Source organism: Aplidium turbinatum, chromosome 5 (assembly GCF_918807975.1).
Source record: "Aplidium turbinatum chromosome 5, kaAplTurb1.1, whole genome shotgun sequence".
Taxonomy (NCBI): Eukaryota; Metazoa; Chordata; class Ascidiacea; order Aplousobranchia; family Polyclinidae; genus Aplidium; species Aplidium turbinatum.
The window spans coordinates 21,432,371-21,451,551 of NC_137476.1; the positions used below are offsets into that span (position 1 = coordinate 21,432,371).

At 39.5% G+C, this 19,181-nt stretch overlaps 1 protein-coding gene across 1 annotated transcript in view; it reads right to left on the minus strand.

The window, feature by feature from the left end:
• Nucleotides 1–19,181, minus strand: part of LOC145771027 (hydrocephalus-inducing protein homolog) — an 84,579-nt gene that overhangs the window by 8,138 nt on the left and 57,260 nt on the right. Inside the window, 28 exon segments of the mRNA XM_082582768.1 lie at nucleotides 360–629; nucleotides 815–1,013; nucleotides 1,385–1,554; nucleotides 2,589–2,819; nucleotides 3,288–3,495; nucleotides 4,794–4,941; nucleotides 5,691–5,856; nucleotides 6,119–6,257; nucleotides 6,477–6,701; nucleotides 6,825–6,989; nucleotides 7,517–7,639; nucleotides 8,257–8,417; nucleotides 8,867–8,956; nucleotides 10,256–10,368; nucleotides 10,894–11,182; nucleotides 11,340–11,509; nucleotides 12,213–12,372; nucleotides 13,111–13,320; nucleotides 13,827–14,000; nucleotides 14,354–14,464; nucleotides 14,672–14,842; nucleotides 15,095–15,261; nucleotides 15,501–15,609; nucleotides 16,251–16,376; nucleotides 17,051–17,179; nucleotides 17,486–17,588; nucleotides 18,306–18,505; nucleotides 18,871–19,083. Coding sequence (XP_082438894.1) covers nucleotides 360–629; nucleotides 815–1,013; nucleotides 1,385–1,554; nucleotides 2,589–2,819; nucleotides 3,288–3,495; nucleotides 4,794–4,941; nucleotides 5,691–5,856; nucleotides 6,119–6,257; nucleotides 6,477–6,701; nucleotides 6,825–6,989; nucleotides 7,517–7,639; nucleotides 8,257–8,417; nucleotides 8,867–8,956; nucleotides 10,256–10,368; nucleotides 10,894–11,182; nucleotides 11,340–11,509; nucleotides 12,213–12,372; nucleotides 13,111–13,320; nucleotides 13,827–14,000; nucleotides 14,354–14,464; nucleotides 14,672–14,842; nucleotides 15,095–15,261; nucleotides 15,501–15,609; nucleotides 16,251–16,376; nucleotides 17,051–17,179; nucleotides 17,486–17,588; nucleotides 18,306–18,505; nucleotides 18,871–19,083 — 4,740 coding nt within the window.

Here is a 19,181-nt window from a genome sequence, read left to right on the forward strand (position 1 = left end):
TAGAGGATCGAAGTCGATTTGAAGAAATGCGGTAGAAAAAACATGCGTAAGGTTGAATTGAAGAAGGAAAATGAGGAAAGCCATGCTCGATGAAGAAGATTGACTTGGGGCAAAACAAGACAAACCTTGCGCCAGCAGGAAAAGCCGCTGCACGACAAGACTTGAACCACAATTGGAGCCGAGCAAATACACCCGAGAGCCATGTGGTGTTTGGTGAACTGCGTCTCTTTTAAAGCGCAACAGCGCATTCCAAAAACCATTCAGAAGAAACTAGACACGAGATAATAAACGTTGTGACGTGGCAAGTCATCTCTTCTACTAATTTCAGAACCATGTTTCAATTTCGCAGCCTTACATACCTCTTCAGTAAAAACAGGAATTCTTTTTTTCGGTGAAAAGCAAAGTTCAACGATTTTGGTGTCTCCTTTTCCATATAAGATGAAAGGTTCTGTCGGGAAAAGTTTGAGTACCGATCGATTGTTCAAAGCTTGCATGACTGGTGTCAAGGATAATGTCAGAGTGATGGCAGAAAGGCTGCGGTTGATAATAGGGACTGAATGCCTAACAGTCTGGCCCACTCGCAACGCTCCGAAATTAATCTGCTTCTGTTTGGCATTTACAACCTCCACCTGTAGATGGTGCACCATTACAAATTAATCCAAGTTTTAAAAATCCCACTAGCGCAGTCGGTGAGGCACGAAATATACGGGTACAGCAAAATGTGCAATGCACATATGCAGCAAAGCGGTTTTGCTTCATAAAAATTTTTAGTTATGTTTTTCGACATAGAAGTCATATTCACGTTTAAGCTTACCCGCATTTCGGTTCCTTCTCCTTTGACTTGGACGTCATGCTTGGACAATCCGTTGACAAGGAAGGTGACTGTCTCGTTGTAAGCGACTTTGTCACGTGGATAAAAGACAAGATGAGCAAAAGCGCTCTTCCTAGGAGCAAGAAGCGTAGCGTAGAAATTTACTTCAAGGTGGCTCGTACTTTGATAGAGACATTCAACGCTGGAAGAAAGCAGGAACAAATGTCATGTGTTAGGCATAACCGCAATATTAAAGTTCCCACACGCCACCAAGCCACACCATAAAAAGCAATATACACACTTCATTGAAGTTCACTTATTATGCACAATTGCACACTTCTCCACACAGGGCGTAATACAATGAAATTATGTAATCTGTAGGGTTTGTAATCCATCAACACTCTTGCAAGGAAAGACAAATTAAGACATTTGACTAAATCTAAATTTGCACAAATAGAATGAAGTTGCTCCATGTTTCTTAGCAGAAAAGGCTGATTAATCTGGGAAGACAAGATGTCACCTTTGAAAGTGTAACCCTAGGCAACAAAACCAATCAGTGTCAGCATGGGTTACCTTATTTCTTTTCGGTCCTTGTTGGTGATGTGCACAGTTGCAGTGTTGAGAGGCATGCCAGCTTTATAGACAAAGCAAGGTCCGAAGTCGCATAATTTCGTCGAAAATTTCACACTCGGGTTAACTCCAACTGCCGCTACGTGACACAAGTAACTCGGACCTTCAGTCACCTATCAGCAAACGCATGTTGAAGCCACAAATACCAGTTCAGTCATGTCTATGCTAACGGCTACAGGTTCAGCGTTGCACAAGATGACGAGATGAGAAACTCTTGCAAGCTGATACAAGAACTTGTATTGAATCATTTTAAATCCTGTAAGGAGCAGGCAGCGATGTGTAACAAGCTTGGAAGGCTATTCTTCAAATGTTATGGCGTTTCTCAATGTTGAGTGATACATTCAGTTATATTTTATTTCTGATGACCAAACACTTATTATAACATAGCAGGGTCAACCGTGGACGTCGCTATAATGGCATCTGGACTGGATGCCAAACGCTGCCGTCCAAGATGAGGCCTGAAAAGGATTGCCATATTGGCGGTTTTGGGTTTTCGTTCCAAATTTGTTTTAATGGATTAAAAGAAATGTGGCATGTTAAAATATGGCACGATCGCAACACTTTAAGATATAGTGGTAATCATGCTGCTGACAAAAATAAACACAAATTCAATCTTATGAAATATATTATCAGAGTTCAAAAAAAATTGCCTTTTCAAACCTGATGTTTTGTAAATAGGCTTCTGCGAATTGATTAAATATAGTTTTTAAAACTATTTAGAATGCCAAAAAAATTAAAAACTGCCAAAAATATGTCAAAATACCACCTCAAAATAGCCTGTTAAACGCACTAAAATAACTCCAAATTTCTCAAATTTAGCGTTCCAACCGCCAATATGGCAATCCTTTTCAGGCCTCGTCTTGGGCGGCAACGTTTGGCTTCCAGTCCAGATGCTATTATAGCGACGTCCACGGGTCAATAAACAGGAATAATACAATTCAAAACTCAAACAGCAGCTCACAGCCAATCGCCAAGAAACAATCCGCTTGCGCTGTCAAGCGTTTTTGTGGTAACAGTAACTTTTGAAAAATATCAAACGAATGGATGATCTAAAAGTATCGTAGTTTGCCCATTTTCCTTACAAACAGACGGAAACAGTGATGGAATTCACGGCTCGTAACAAGATAAAGTTTTAAACCAAACTCACCTTCAAGGAAAGGTCATGCATGGGCATGGAACCGACTTTTGTTGCTTGAAAGGTCAATATGCAACGCTTCCTTGATCCCGCAGTCACGATTCCAGAGTCAGGGATGATGGTCATGGCCGGTTTCTTGGGGACGCGTAACTCTTGACTCGATATTTTCCAGTGAAAAGCAAGATTATGCTGTCCAGGATTGACCAAATGAAGCTGGCGGATTGCCTTTTCATGCACTTCAATCTGTAACAAAAAGTGAGCAGAAAAATCTTATCGGTTGATAATTTTTTTTCAATTGACGCTTCTTCAGTGAATCTGGGGTGGTAAAAAAATAAACACTCGGCCTCAGAGGCTCACACGACAACGACGAGTAGTTATTCAAATAGTCCTTGCAATATCTGAAGTAATATTGTTATTAAACCAACCAAAAATGTGAAAATGGAAAGGAAATTCTTCAATCTCATCATAGGGAAGTTCATTACAGAAATATGGCTGCATTACAAGTCTGGTATGCGTCACTTCCACCCACACTTATAATAAGATACAAAGATAAATCACACGGATAATAATCCTCAACCTGATACAGCCTAGTCCCTAGTCGCAATATTACAAAACCAGGGTATCGTTTCTCATGGGGGGCATGGAGAAAAATCAACTAAGCAACATTCTAAACAAACCATTATCCAAGAGAGGAAGCTGGATATGTCGTACCTCTCCCAGGTTGATGGCGTTGAGCCCTGCTGGTGATAACTCGATTTTATGTCCTAGAGAATTCTCGCAAAGCAGTTGAACGTTCAGTTTGTGGCCACTACCTTTCACGTTCAATGAGATCGGTTTTGTTTTCTTGCTCACTTTCACAAGCACATTGAAGTTTGAATCCTCAGTAATTGTAGCAGTAAAGCTGATTTGAAGAGGCAATCTGTTTTTGACAAAAAAGCAGTAGAAACTATTGTCAGTGTTGAAAACCTATGCCATAATATGGGAAAAGTGTTGCTACCTGTTCCTTCTACAATCTACGTGCCACCAAGGAACAATTTTAATGTCATTCAAAAATCTTCCAAATTCAAAATGCTGGCTGTGTAAAGCGATGCACAATTTTTCAGCCCCTGGGCTTCTTCCAGATATGAAACCTCCAGACCCCCAGGCTAGTGTTCTTCAACCTCTCATATTAAATCTTTTTTATTTTTTAAGACATCTTTTTGCTCTCTCATCGTACTGCTACCTTAACGTGGTGAGAGAGTTTCCGTGCCCAAGTGACCTCTAGAGCTGTACTGGCGGGAGCTAACTGCTCCCAGAAGGGTTACCCAATTACCCATGCCAGATTGGTCGAAAGGTAGAGACCAGACAAAATGTAGTCCAAAGTACCCAAGTGCCCACTCCCCAACGGCGGAACAGGCGGATGAAGTCAATCAAGCTCAACGATTGTGAAGGTGGATGAAGGCTGCAGCATGTCACCAGCTCCAATTGTCTCGGCTTGCCTTGTCATTGGACAAAGTTGATGAGTGATGACCTTTGCGCCATCAAGTCCACGTTAATCAACCCACGCACAGGCGTCTTCGCAAAACTTAATTGCGAAGATCATCATCCTCGAAAACGAGGGATAGCCATCACTTTGTATACCTCACACATAGCGATGTTTAATTACGCTAAAAACAAAAACTACGTGACTGGTTAAAGTTATGATGATGATGATATTAGTCTATATTGGTCACTACAATTTAATCCGCAAAAGTTGCTTTTGTGTCATACACATTCTTTTCCCTATAAAAAGTCAGATCTCTTTTCAGGAGCCTGCTGTCTGTACATTGTACAAGCCATAAACGGACATGATGATGTCTTGCGAAGACGCCTGTGCGTGAATTGATTAGCGTGGACTTGCTGGCGCACACTCAACAAGCACACATAAACTTGACAAGGCCATCAGCTTTATCCAATGGCAAGGCAAACCAAGACGATTGGAGCTGGTGGCATGCTGCAGCCTTCATCCGCCTTCACAGTCATTGAGCCTGGCTGGCTTTATCCGCCTGTTCCGCCGTTGGGGACTTTGGACTACGTTTTGTCTGACCTCTACCTTTCGACCAACCTGGCATGAGTGACCCTTCTGGGAGCAGTTAGCTCCCGCTAGTACAGCTCTAGAGGTCATTGAGGTACGGAAACTCTCTCACCACGTTAAGGTAGTAGTCCGAGGAGAGAGTACTACCTTACGGACGGACATACCTGGTATTTGAAGGCAAACAACCCTTCAACGGCGAAACATCAATTTTGGTGGAGTGGGCCTCGGAATAGCAAGATTGATCAAGAACTTCGTACATGAAACTTATCGGCTCATTGTTGATCAAATAAACCGTATTCGTCTCGGTCCGACCTGGAAATATGAACAAGTGAATGTGGCAGTTGAAAATTATTCCATGAAGATTATTATTAATACAACGTTTGAAACAATTATTTTCATCTTTCTCCTTCGAAATAAAGTTAATTTTAGAAAGTAAGTTGCAAGATTTTTTTCCCTGTGGCTTCACTCCTACTTTAAGGAGCTGCCAGCGAGGATCGTGGTCGTCTATCCCAAGTAATTCTTCCTTCAACCATCATATTATTTCCCTTCGGAAACCTTCACGTATATTGAACACGCTGTTATTTGCTTCAACTCCCAATGTTTTTCTTGCCTCGTTTCTTTTTCATTCAAAGATTAATATCAACAGTTTTCTCTCTAAATTCTTCTCTCCTTATCACTAGTAACGCTTCCATTCAGTACAACACTAACGGTCCTATCTCTGTCTTATATCTTAAGCTACGACCTTTTCACACACTATCATTTCAATTTGCTACCGCAGTATGGTCAATTGTGTGCTTGCACAGTCGAGTGTACGTACACATTTCAAAACATCGACTGGACATTACTTCCTATTATTTTATTATGGGTTCTGAATTAATTTAGAAAATGAAATATGAATAACCGCACGAATTACCCAAACTATTCAAAAAATATTCTAAAACAGCTATAATTCGCAAATGTAAACGTGAAATGATCATGCAGAAATGTTAGAGGTAAAATAATTTCACGCCTAACGTAAATGTAATTTCATCTAATGTTTGACCTCAATAAATCACTCTCACCAATTAAAATAGAGTTGAAGTTGATGTGAGTAGAGCTGAGAGCAACCTGCGGTTCACTCGCACACCCAACAAGAAGGAATGGAATGCTGAGTTTGTTATCAGGGATGATAAAATTCCAAAACGACTCACAAACTTCTAAATTTGAAGGCTTGAAAACAAACGACATCTGCAGACATAAAAATATTAAACCACATTTATTACTGCATTTTGTAGTGTTTTCTGACGGTCTTGGTAGCGGCAGCAAGCAAAGTAACCAATTTTGTAATATGTTGTAGCGTATTTTACTGTTATAAAATAACAACTTGATAATCGGTCATTTATGAAATAATTTTTTAAAAATTCTTCATAATTTTCAATCACTTTAAGATTTGAATATAAAACCACCAGCAATTACAGTACAAACGAGAACAAAGAGACTAAGCGTTGACCTCCAGCTTTTTTCCACTTAACAACTCTCCTTCTTTGACTTTACAAACAAATTTCGACGGGTTTCTGGCGTCAGGAATATCCAAGCAAATCCAACGAAAAGAATAAGAAGTAGAAGTGGGATTCATAATCCGAAATTTTCTGAAAAGTTAGTAAGATAGGCAGAAATTTTTCGGCTAGCAATAGTTGTCATTTCTAAATCGTTTCAACATCGATAGACGTTGAAACGATGAAACGATATAATCTGCAACTTTATGAGACACCAGCTTCACTTGAAAAACCTTCTAGAAAGCCAACAAATTGTAAAACTTGTTTGCTTTCACATCAATATTTGTCTGCAACATTTGTAAAGCAACTTACTTCTCGCTGTTTGCATCAACCCCGATTGGATTAAACTCGATCACTTTCATGTTTGGATCTAGGGTAGATCCCGGAGGAGCTCCACCTGGACCTGGATGATCAGGATTTCTCCGGGAGCTAGAAATATAATCGGAATCCTCAAGCTCGAAATGGCAATACGGCATTTGACCTCGTCCTTCCAGCTTGATAGAAGGCCCATCTTGATCAGGATCAAGGTTTTCAACACTGTAAATAGACCATCTAAGTTGGAAGCAACAAAACAAGACAATCAACTGTGGCGTTTCTTGAACCACATTTGACGTAAGTATCCAACATTTTATTTTCCAATACATGATTAACGTTTGTCACCTGCACAGAAGCCTGGCATGAAATTCTGCCACTTCCGTTGGCGAGAAACGAACAGACAAGATTTGTTTCTGGCCTGGTTCGATTTTTCCTTCCGCAGGAGCAATCGAGAATGGCATCATAGAATCATCAATGATGGAACGAAGCGAAGACTCAACACCTACACCCCTGTACCAATGTATAAGATTGCAGATAAGATCATCTGTGGAACGTAAAGGAAAACCGTCACGATTTGCTCGCAAGCACTCCATCTTCCATCAATCGTGCAACACCGAAAGTTAAGCTGCATACCAAGTGTTGCTAAGGAGCGCAATTTCTTGATACAAAGTATGAAAAACTTTTCAAACCTGTGCTGTTTCCTTGGCTGGATTAATATTTGCTCATTGCTGGTGAACAATAGCAATCGGCAGTTATTGTTAGGAAAATAGGCATAAGCCCCTCCCACAGAAAATACTGTAAAATAGGCCTACTTTAAACATTCTTTCGTTAAATATAACATCCAGTTGCACAGAACCAATGCCATTGCTTACTGTTTTTTATTTAAAGTAAAAGCAACCTCAAACGACACAAGAGTAGTCCGCAGTTTCATTGATCACGAAAGATTTTGATCACTTTCAGAAATTGGCATCCCTACTAAAGTGGTTATACACTAATATACATTATACAGTGTAGGGTGTAGGCTAAGTGAAACCGACCTTGCTGAATAAGTAGCTGTGGCAGGTCTACCTTCGCCAAAAGAGCTGCCTGAACCTAATCCCTCGATAAACAACTGCCAGACATAATGAAGATCTACGGTGCCTTCGTTTTTCAGTGTAAATCTGAAGCGAAAACACACAATGTAACTGAAGAAAGACTTTGTACAAAGTCCCCACCCACGTCGAAGTAAACTTCTGTAAAAAATATGTTCAGAAGCAAAATAGGCTTAATTTTTAAGAGCAATTTATGAGCGCTTCAAAGAAAATGGAAAGCCTTTTATTCAATTTGGAAGAGTCAGGCTATAGGCTACAAACATGCGCTTTCAACTTTTGAGCGATTTTGATTCAAAAACGATAATTTATTGCTTTATTCCATCGCGTGGATTATTTTGTGGTAAAGCATGCAGCGCTTGTGGCCAAGTGCGATGAGTGAATTGCAAAGAAACGAAAATTTGCTGATTGCAGTTTATCTTCGAACTGAGAAAACCTTTTTAGAACCTTGTCGTCGAAGTTCCACACTCTTACGGAGGTTTTAAGCCCAGGGGTCCGATCCAGAGATAATGACGGGGCGACGTTTTCAGGAAATAAATCGATTGGGGGCTGTCCTTGGCATGTGTTGCCCAAGCGCAAACGTGGAGAACAGAATCATTACTTCATCTTGTCTTTTCTTCGTTCGCCAGCTGGACGTGTTTGTAGTGAGCTATTGAAGCCCACAACGAATCCAAAACAACGTCACTTACTCGTATACGCGGGTTTGAAACATGAGCGTGTCTTTGAAGGTGATGGCATTCGTATCACAAATGTACTTCGTATAATCCACCTTCGCTAAAACTATCAATTCAAGATGTCGCGTGCTCTCTTCTACCACTGCATGGTCGGGTTCAACTTCAGTTTCAACAACCTAAAATATTTTTGCTCTTTATTTTGTTAAAAAAAGTATCGACCATTTATGCAATTATTTCCTCAGCAAATAAATATGCACTAGAATAGAGCTATCTGACACCAACGAAAGTGGTTAACGCAAGTTTTTTTGTTGTTGGGTGGTTGCACGCCGATCAAAAGTCCCAAAGAGCTTAGCTACTTTCAACCAAATTCTGACTCGACAGACTTCGTTAGCTGAAAACACGTCAGCGGTGGGTTGAAGTAAGAGTTAGAATAATAATCAAACATCATCACAGGATAACGACAGAAGTGTAATTCAGCCTTCGTGGCTTCATCAAATATCAAGTCAAGCGATGAAAACTGCCATGTCAGATAAAGGATATGAGTAGCATCGAAGGCCAAATCACACGCAGGTAAACATGAAGAGGTTGAAGTCTGTGCCAGCGCACTTCCGACAGCTCAAAATACCTTCTTTTTGATGCATTTTCCGAGAGGTTTGAGTGGATCCACGACATCTGTCCATTTCACGGTCTGCATCCTGTCGTCCCAATCAGCAACCTGAGGAAATAATCTACCACTTCAACCATGCACCCCTGGAAGGTTGGAAGATGATGAATAAAATCGAACAGTGTTTTCCAAAGATTGCCTATCCACACATTTTAAACAAACAAGCAATAACACGATAACAAAGTTGATAAAAAACAACATTTATACAGTAAAATTCGGCAGTAGCCTACTATACGTTTGTTTTGTATTACCGCTGTAGAAAGGTTATAGTCACACACCAAATGGGATAAATTGTTTTTGAAAAGTGAGATAGATTAACAAAACACGAGCTGGCAGATGACGAGGCATCAGTTTAACAAGTCGTTGCTACCCCGATAGCTCAATTGGTTAGCGCGTCACTTTTGGAACGAAGAAGCTTCAAGATCAAGCGGCGCTGGTTCGACTCTCGGGGTGTGCGCTTGAGCAACGCACGTTAAGGGCTGCTCTCCATTCAGCGGCATCTAATGGATGGAATAGTTCCCCGGCAACAAGACTTCAACAATCGGAAACTTCACTCTGTCAATCTCGGTGACCGGGCCTGCGTCAGTGATTCAAAGCCTCTACAAGTATGCGAAACTGCCAGGATTAAGCTCTGCAAGAAGCTTTCCCAGTCCGAGGATAAAGATTCAATCAATCAATCATTACTGCTGACAATGACCACTTCTTGCGGTCGCCCGAAATCATTGCTATCAGCGAACAATGTCATCAATAGTTGTTTCTCGTCCTTCAGTAATGTCAGTCAACTGGCAAAAATAAACTTCTAAGGCCATAAAAAAAACAAGCATAATTGAATGATTCAGAAGCTGCCCAATTATTCTCCAAGCAACAAGAAAATCATAAAGGTCTGATAGAAGAATGACAATGTAATCGCAGATGAACACATCACAAGTCTTTTGCTCGACAAGAATTACACAAAACATAGCAACCAAAGCTGATGGCATGGCTGATCGAGTCAATTGCTTAATCACAACCATAATGAGTTGATCAACTAAATATTCTTTTGAAGGATATGGTTGCGCCATTTGTACCCAAGCAGCATTTCATACAGCTTTTAAACTTTACCAAATTTTGGTTTTCCGGTTCATTGAAATCAAGCTGGTGTAGGCTAACAAACACTGCAGCAGTCAGTGGTTTTGTCGTTAGGAGCAAGTCAATGCAAAAGATATATCAAAATGTTTTGAGAAATGTATCAAAATGGAGGGATCGGATCAAAGTGATGAAGACATGAGTAGCAATGTTATTAATTACCAATGATAACCCGTTTGCACTTTATAGCTTAGTCTTAGAGCCAAGAAAAAAATATCGAATAACCTGATCTATGGGCAAAGCAAAAAGTATCTTTGACACATTGCACTTCACGATGGTTTTCTTCACATCGGAAGGTTGGTCGTTGTTGAAGGTAACAGTCAACTCTTTTGAAGTTCCTGAACAAATTCGAACAATTAGTTTCTCATGTGAATGGCTTGAACACAAAGACGTGACTTGGCAGCTCGACTTGTCACGGTTGATTGAACAAATTAAATTCTAAAAAAACTCGCAAGAGTCAGCTGCTGGTCACCACCAGTCGCTATGTTTTTACATAAAGATGTGTCATTTGTCTGAAGATACAGTGGGTCAGGATAGATTTCTTAATGACACTGGTTTTATAAAACCAACTTCCAAGCTAGCAAAGCACGACTCTGCTTATTCGAATTCTCTCCTTGGCCATGGTGTTCTGTTTTATGTGTTGAATGACCCAGGTCTCATAATGTGTAAAAAAATAATTAGCTGTCAGCTACTTAGCCCAATCATAAACACTGAGGAAAAGCAACAGTGCATCAGCAAAAGCGTAGCTGGAGTAACGAACAACTAACCGCTTAGGGAAAAGTCGGTTTGACGTTTTGAGCAGAGTTTCCTTCATAAAAATATCAACGCAGTTTCGTCAAATAAAAGCTGAGGAACAAACTCACCCGGATGCAAATGGCCTGTGGATGGTGAAAACTTTAAGGAAGGCTGTTCATCAAATTTAAAGCGCAGAGTGTCACTCGTTGAATGATTCGAGATGGCAAGAGTCCGGGTTTTGGGAACGCCGACGTCACAGTCTCCAAAACTGATGGTCGCGGCCAAATTTCCCAAGCTTGTCTGGCTGGAATCCGCGCTCAGCTGCTGAGACAAGACATCCATGTCTAGAACACCATCGTCACCAACCAGCGCAGCCATGTCGCCATCAACATGAAGGTTGTCAAAGGTTATGTCATCCTGTTCAGTAAAAGATGATTGCTTCAAGGAATTATATAAAGCAAACAAGCGAGGAAAAGTCTGTGCGAGTTGCAGAAAAAACAGTTTTTTGTGTGTCATGGCGTACTGTAGTTGTGGTGGAATAAACAAAATAAGAAAATCTACATAAGAATGTTACCTTAAAGCCTTCCCCATAGAGTTGCACTTTATGCTCTTCAAACTGGTTGTTGACCGTTTTTATGACGATCTGTCCCGTGAAAACTTGAGCTCGGCTTGGTTTGAAAATAACATCAAACTCTGTCGACTCGTCGGGTCCCAGTATCACACTTGCTGTGTACGGGAAGTGATCTGAGTGTTTAAACAAAACACAATACCAGCTCAATGTTTTCTCGCACTACACAGCAATTTAGATCCAAAATTTTGTGACATATATTTGACTAGGCTTTCTTTCTACAAAATTTTTTATCGAAAACAATATGATCAGTGTTATTACGTTTCATGTAAAGACGACATGGGCCTACAATCCTTGTACGCTGCAAATTTTGGAACAAAAAGGTAATTTATTGTGTCACTTCCATTTCATTGGGCTTTCTTTTTTACAAAGCTTTGAATCAATCAAACTTAATGTAATCAATGTTATTGCGTCCCACTTAGACTTAGAGGAAGGTTAGGCTGTAATATATGTTGTAGAAATGTAAAACTAATAATGATACTCCTCAAAAAGATTGTTTGAGACAGACATTTTACAGGTCAGGGTTGCATTAGAAACAAGTTGAATGCTTGCATGCTTGCTTGTATGCAGCTGGGAACACAATCTTGGTTTAGAGATGACACTGATTCCAAGGTTATACTCCACAGCATTAAATATTGTACACCAGCAAATAAATTGATGTAGAGTAAATAATAATTTATTTTAACACAGTTGGTTGAGAAATAATCACAATAACCAGTCTCTACAAATGGCGATGTTTAGCCTATCCTCACGGTATTTTAACAAAAAGACTAAAATACTTTAAATTGACACTTATGTCATTAAATTAATTTAACAAACCAGTCAGGCCAGGCAAGGTTACGGGCATATAGATTTTGGCATCTGGATGCATGATCAGGTTGAAGACTTTCTCACAACCGGTCGAAGATAGCTTAGACTCAGCAATATGCAAATCGCTGTCACTCTCCGGCTCTGCATGTTGCTCAAGTATCAGGTTGACCTTGATATGAACGTAACTGACGTCAGTTTGAAGTTTGTTTGCAATGTGACAAAACAGGCGATGGCATGGCAACAACTTGTTTTCTTCGCCAAGAAGAAAAACCAAGAAAGCGATTTCAGTCCACTGGACTAAAAGTCCGCATTTACAAGGCGCTATCTATCGTAACAATCTATAAATTTGCCATTAAAACTTCTCCTGAACTTACATTTTTTTTTCATGAAAGCAACTACAGAAGGCGTTCTAACCCTACAGTATGTATACTGTATAGAATACGGAAAACTATAATCAAATATAACTTTTGTACTATACAATTCAAAGTAGGTTAGATATCATGATCTAAAATTGGACTGTAACCACTCCTCGCTAAAACAACGGTTATAATGAGACCGCAAATGCACACTACGACATGTTGCTTTATCCCAGCCAATTTTGTATAATTGAACAGGAAAGTAACGACAAAAGGTTAACTGACTGGCAGAGTCGGCACAAAACATTCGATGACAGCAAAAGCAAGGTGGTTAGCAACCGTTTTATGCAACATCTAAAACAGTTTTCTTTATAATATAAGTTACTTTGTTTGATCGCACAAAATTTAACAAGTAACAACTTTTAAATCGTTTTCACTAGTTACCCATTTTCATACAAAGCAAAAGCTCCGATGACAACGGCAACAGACTAATCATATAACTTACTAAATTCGTACGTCTAGGTCAATATAACCACTTTTTAAATTCACACCTTGCTTGGAAAAGTTCCTTCATTTGTGAGAACCAGGGAGAGAGTTTCGATCCTGTTGACAAGCTGACGCTGGAAGAGAAGGACAGGCTCACCGTGCTTGTTCCGCAACATGGGACGACTCACTGTGACTCTGGGAAGGTTGCCTTCGCCACAAATCTCAAAAGCAAGGCTCCGTTGCCTCAGAGTTGGAGGCAGGCCATCTACGCAGGCCTGTGAAAAAAAACAAAGCAACCCTACTGTAGCAATTTTTGACTTTCTCTAAAAAATTAAACTGTTATATTTAACAAAAAGAGGAGGTTGCACCTACTAACATCTGTTAGATTTGCCCATGAAAGAAGAGAAGGGTCCACAAAAGATATAAACTGATTAAATGTAAGTTCCACATTCCACAAGTTAAAACAAAAAAGTCAGCAACCTCTCAAGAACATGCAGCTCCACACTTGCTGCTGTAATACACTTTGTGTAGAAATACATGTTGATAGGAATTTAATGGGCAAGTAAAGGCGGTGATCGATAGTCTGTGGCAAAATTTCTGGTACGATACAAACGAGACCAGCCTCATGGGCGAAACACTGTGTCTATCGCTGTCAATTCTTGCTACAATCGGTTGCCGAGAAACATGTCCTGGAGAGGTTGCTGATCTTTTTTACTGAACTTGTTATATTTAAGCGATATGTTTTCCACTGTTATAATATTTACTAAGAAGTTTCAATCACCTCAAAATTACACAAATAAGCATGCATGGCGGGTGGACTGAAAGTCACTGTGACAAAGATGAATCCATGAGGGGGGATCTGTGTTTTGGACACGTCCACATCAAATATGTCGTGGATCCGTGCCGATACTTTGTTGGAGATTGGTTTCACTAAAATGGCAACGTCCACTGCAATCTGAAAGTTAAACAATGATGCATTGCGTCGCTGATTCTGAAAACAGAAAAACAAGGAAGAGAATGTGGAAGACAATAACTGATATAACGATTCACTGAAGATAATGCTCCTTTGACTCTCCTTAGATGACGAGCTGAAGAGAAGTTGATGAGATGTTGAAGAAAGTTTAGTCTCTACTTTTTAGAACAAACATTCTACTGTATATGTTGTGGTATTCATGACTATTTTACTTTTAAGGTTATTTTTGCTTAAAGTTGTTTTCAATTTTAAGTTTCTTTTTAGTAGAAGAGCATCCTTGTACTAAGATTTTTCTCGGTAGGTAATGCCATGAACTCGTTGAGATGAGTTCTTACTTTGTTGGTGTTGGAAATCTTGAATCTGGCGAAGGATTTCTTCCCCACTACGACATTACAGAACAAGAATCTGTTGTCTTCTTCACCATAGACGCCGTTGCCTTCAAGAACCTGTTTATTGATACAAGTTATTGCTTTGATTTAATGAAGAATGTCCATTGTCCATTATTATAACGACTCTATAGTTCACATGATCAACTTTTAATTCAATGGTTCAACACAAAAATTGGAGAGAAAGAGTGACTGTGGATATTCGATGGATAACATCATTAGCATGTAGTTTAACTTGCAGAAAGAAAATTCAATCCTGAACAGTACCGTTTTGTTTTGAAGATAAACGCTCAAGTTCTTGCAGACTCGGTGTTCCTCGAATATAGAAGCGATGTCAGTGGTATTGATGTTAGGCATGCATCCTTCAGCTAGAACTCGGTAGGGTATCCCGGCCGGGCTGTCGTCGGGGTCCCGGTCAGTGATATCGATGGATAGGAACTAAATGTAAAAATATTTTGCTGCTGCAATACCTGTGCAGTCGAAAGTCACAGCCTTGGCAAAGTAACTCGCAGAATACCACCTGTATTATTATAACTGTTTGATTTCGTTTGAAAAAGACTAGTCCATTTGATCGTATAGTTATAACAAGCAGTAGTCTGAGTCTGACACATGTCATCTATCACATTTATCCAGACTACAAGGATACCCAAGAAACGCTAGTCATTTCTAAATGTAACACAAAATACTGACTTCTTCATTTTGTTCGATGCTTTCTGCCAGGCAGTCGATATTAACGTTCTGCACAGCCCCGGGCAAGACTGTACCAAATCCTGGGTAAACTGTAAAACATCCCACTGGCACGCGGGTCGGATTGTTGCCAAACTCTTGTCGGGTGAAAGTGGCTCGGCCCATTTTGGCTGTGATCAAAAGTAAGTCGGTGAGCTATGTCGATTACAAAATGTTTTGCTTCAGTTTAAAGTCAGAATACCATTGACAACTGAGCCAAAAGAGAAGGCTCATGCTTGTCCAAAAAGAAATACCTTAAAAATAAAATCTAAAATATTTTTAATGCTATATAATTTTCTACACTTAGACCTTAGTTGTATGCATTTACAGTATCGTACAACAAAACCATGCGGTCACAATGATGGCTTACCCACTGAGCGACTTGCCGAGGTGTCCTTTGATTTCCCTCGCTTTCCACTAACCACCACTGGCCGGGGACGAATGGGCGGAGCTTCACGGATCATCTTTGTAATGACGTACTAAGAAACAAGTGGATTTGTTGAGCAAACGTAACATACTTTTTTCAAAGAAACAAATGGTGCCATTTTTCTTGTGAATTGCAGGTACTATTTCATGCAAGCAATTTACTTGAATGTAAAAGTACTCTGTACCATATCTGATACAAGAACCACACGCTCAGGGAAGTTACAATGTTAAGTTTTAATTTTGTTTGTTAAGTTTCAAATTGTTGAAAGATGCCTAGCTAGAGTTTCTATAGCAGGGTGGCTGCTTGACTAGAAGACCTTCCAGGTCACTTCGCAGCCACCCGTTGCGGTATCCACACATTCTATGTGGTCGTTTGTATTATTTGACTTTGCTTTGAATGTGTGTATTTATACTCGCAACAAAAATAAACGCCAATCAATCAATAGATTAATTGATGTTTGGAACAAATGTTAAATTTTTCAATCTTATTAGCGTAATGTATTTGTTCTTTACGTAGGTCTGGTTTCGAATCTCCACTGAAGCGTCTTATTTTCTTTGTAATTTACCCATGAGAACTACAAGCCGGTCAGCAAGATAAAAATGAGAATTTTTATTTGTAGTTGTCTTGGTTGGAAATATTCTTCAGACATGATTAAACCGTTAAAACCAAATTGAGGATGAATAGGAAACCAACCTTGAAATCAAACTCTCCTTTATTTTCAATGGTGAACGTTCGCGTCTTTTTCGAGTTTAAAAGCATTGGTCCGAAGTTGATGTCCGTATTCGGAAAAATCACGTATTTGCTAAACACGCTTCTTACCTGAAAAGTAGCATCAATTGTAGATTTTACAGAACTTCAACGTCTTTGAAATATTACTTTTCAAACATTTGCAATTTGACAATAATTCTTTTGATGCTACGTAGAACAAACATCACCTGTTCTAGATCCTTGATGAAACATGTAGTGTTCAATGTTCATGTGATCGACAAAATGTAAAAAATAAAAACTGACATTGTTCTGTAACCTGCTAGTGCTGTAAAGACTTTACCGATACCAGAAGATCAAATTATTATTTATATTTAGATAAACTTAAAATACGACATCAAACGTCAAAAACAATACGTGTTAAAAATCGTAAATCCTTTTTTCCGTTGAGTAATCTAAACGATAAGATGTTGCGATAAGTTGGCATATATTCTGACGTTTCGTCGATCAGGCGCGACTGACTTCCTCCAAAGGCAAGATAAACTAATGATTACCCGTCCGTTTATGACAAAACAAAGCATGTTGGATTGTTGATGCAGCAGCGAAACAAGTAACATGAACACGTTTCCTCTGCTGAAATGCGTAGTTGGAGATGAAGCCACCGTTCTCCAAATATTATCAGCTGGCAAGCACGTCACATCAAAACCACTACACTTTATTCGAACATCGTTTCTACGCTGCCATTATAACGTTGCAAAATACCGAGTAGATATTTCGAAAGTCCTTACTGATATTCTGACGGGTATAGACGCAACAATTTCCTTCCCGTCTGCAATTGTAGGCTCAACAATGTTGCACTTCAACAACGAAACGTCCCGTATGGAGATCTCGCTCTGACAGCGAAATATGACTTGAATCTGCAATTGAAGGCGAGGTGGGTAAGCTTCGACACGCTGTACATTTATTAGCTTGATTTTGAGTAAGCACATTTCCAGTATCCTGACTGGCTGAATTAAAAAATAGGCTCTAGAGACGAACCTATATGCCTTGGTGTGATACTGTGGTCATTGGTGTGCAGTGTGCACTGTACAGGTTGTCTTTAAAACAGTTACTATCATTACACAATGCATTAACTTGCTATTTTGATGTCAATTGATCATAATACTTCACAGGATGTAAAGAAATAACTCAAAATCTTATGTTTTGTGTTTAACTTGACTTACGATAGTTGGCCGGTCGTTAGGTATCAACGTTCCCTTTTGGGGTAAAACGCTGAAAAGTGTATTCACTGGAGGACACCCAGGAGGAGCGCCGTCGAACTTGAAGCTAAAAACAAAGTCCATAAAATCATCATCATCACGTTAGGCAAAGCTTCCAGAAGATTTCGAATGAAAAAATTTCAACAGAACGCTTCCAAGAACGCATCAAACATTCATGTAGCGAAACGTAAGGAGAGCCACAGGGAAGCCACAGACCAAACGTCATGATGCCAATTTATAAACACACACACAACTTCTAAGTGATTTAATGCAGAAATAATATTGTCAGAATTACAAGACTAACAAAACATAAGCTTACACACCATCATGTAATTCACACCATCATGTAACACACCATCATGTAAAAAGTGATTTAATGCAGAAATAATATTGTCAGAATTACAAGACTAACAAAACATAAGCTTACACACCATCATGTAATAAACTTTGTTGATGAAAGCTATCGATGTGGTGCATACTGTATAAAATATTGTGGTTTAAGTTGGGGATCCCCAGAACTGTTATAGCCTACAATCATACCATGGAGTGAGACATGCCAAAAATGTACTGACATGACATCCACATTAAATTCTAGAGACAATTAGAGTGGAAAAATGAAATTCAACCAACTTACTTAACAAAATTGGAGAAAAGAGAATGCATGGGTTTTCTCTTACGCCAACACAGTAATTCTAGAGTTCATTCGTGATGGGCTCAGAGTCATTTTCTAAAGTGGTTGAACTACTAAGTGCAATCTATGCAAGCTTCCGAGCAGAATGCTTACTTGAAACCAATTTCGTATTTTCCTTTATTCTTTAACGAACAAGTTTGCTTCGTCTCATCCTGCACTCTCAAGCTCCCGAAGTCCAATCCTCCGTCAGCTCCTTTTGGAAAGCTCATGTCAAGGGCCACGTCATATGCCTCTGCAGTTACTTGTATGTTTTCGGTCTGCACCAAACCCATGATGTTTCCTGCATCTAACACCTTGTGATACAAAAAAGGATAAGGTTTGATGGTCACAATTGAACCGATACCTTAGGTCTGTCGAACCAGGTTTCGTTGTAATGAAACTCTTTATAGTTTTCAGAGCACAAGCACAACCGAAAATAGATGTTCTATGTGAATGAAAAATACCCATCCTGTTAAATTTTAATGACAATAAATTGGTTGATAACTTTATTATCTAGATTTTATATAATGTAATATTTTCCATAAAGGTGAAGTCGATTGCTAAGAAAAATGTCTGAAAGATATTGTGCTGATTGCGTATCACCAACTGTGCCTAGCAAACACATGGCGTAGTATCAAATGTGCAAGAGAAACCAAGATATTGTTAAAAGCATTTTTACCTCAAGGCGGATTGCTTTCTTTATGTTGCTTGCCTTTGTGGCTCTAAAGTTGAGCTGGAGAGCAAACTCGCAGCGTGGTTCAACAATTCCACTTTCTTGATTGAGAGAAAAATCGTCGCCCAAGTTTTCCATGCCGGTGACATGCCACGCGACGGGGAGCATTGTAGAGTTGCGCAGGTACAAGCTGCGGGAGTCTTTGCGGTGCAAAAGAATCTGAGAGAAAATCGCAGTTTAAATTAACAAAAGTTCTTATGAAAGGAAATTCTGCTACACACTCAAATTCTCCGGCCATAAGCAGATATTTCACGAAA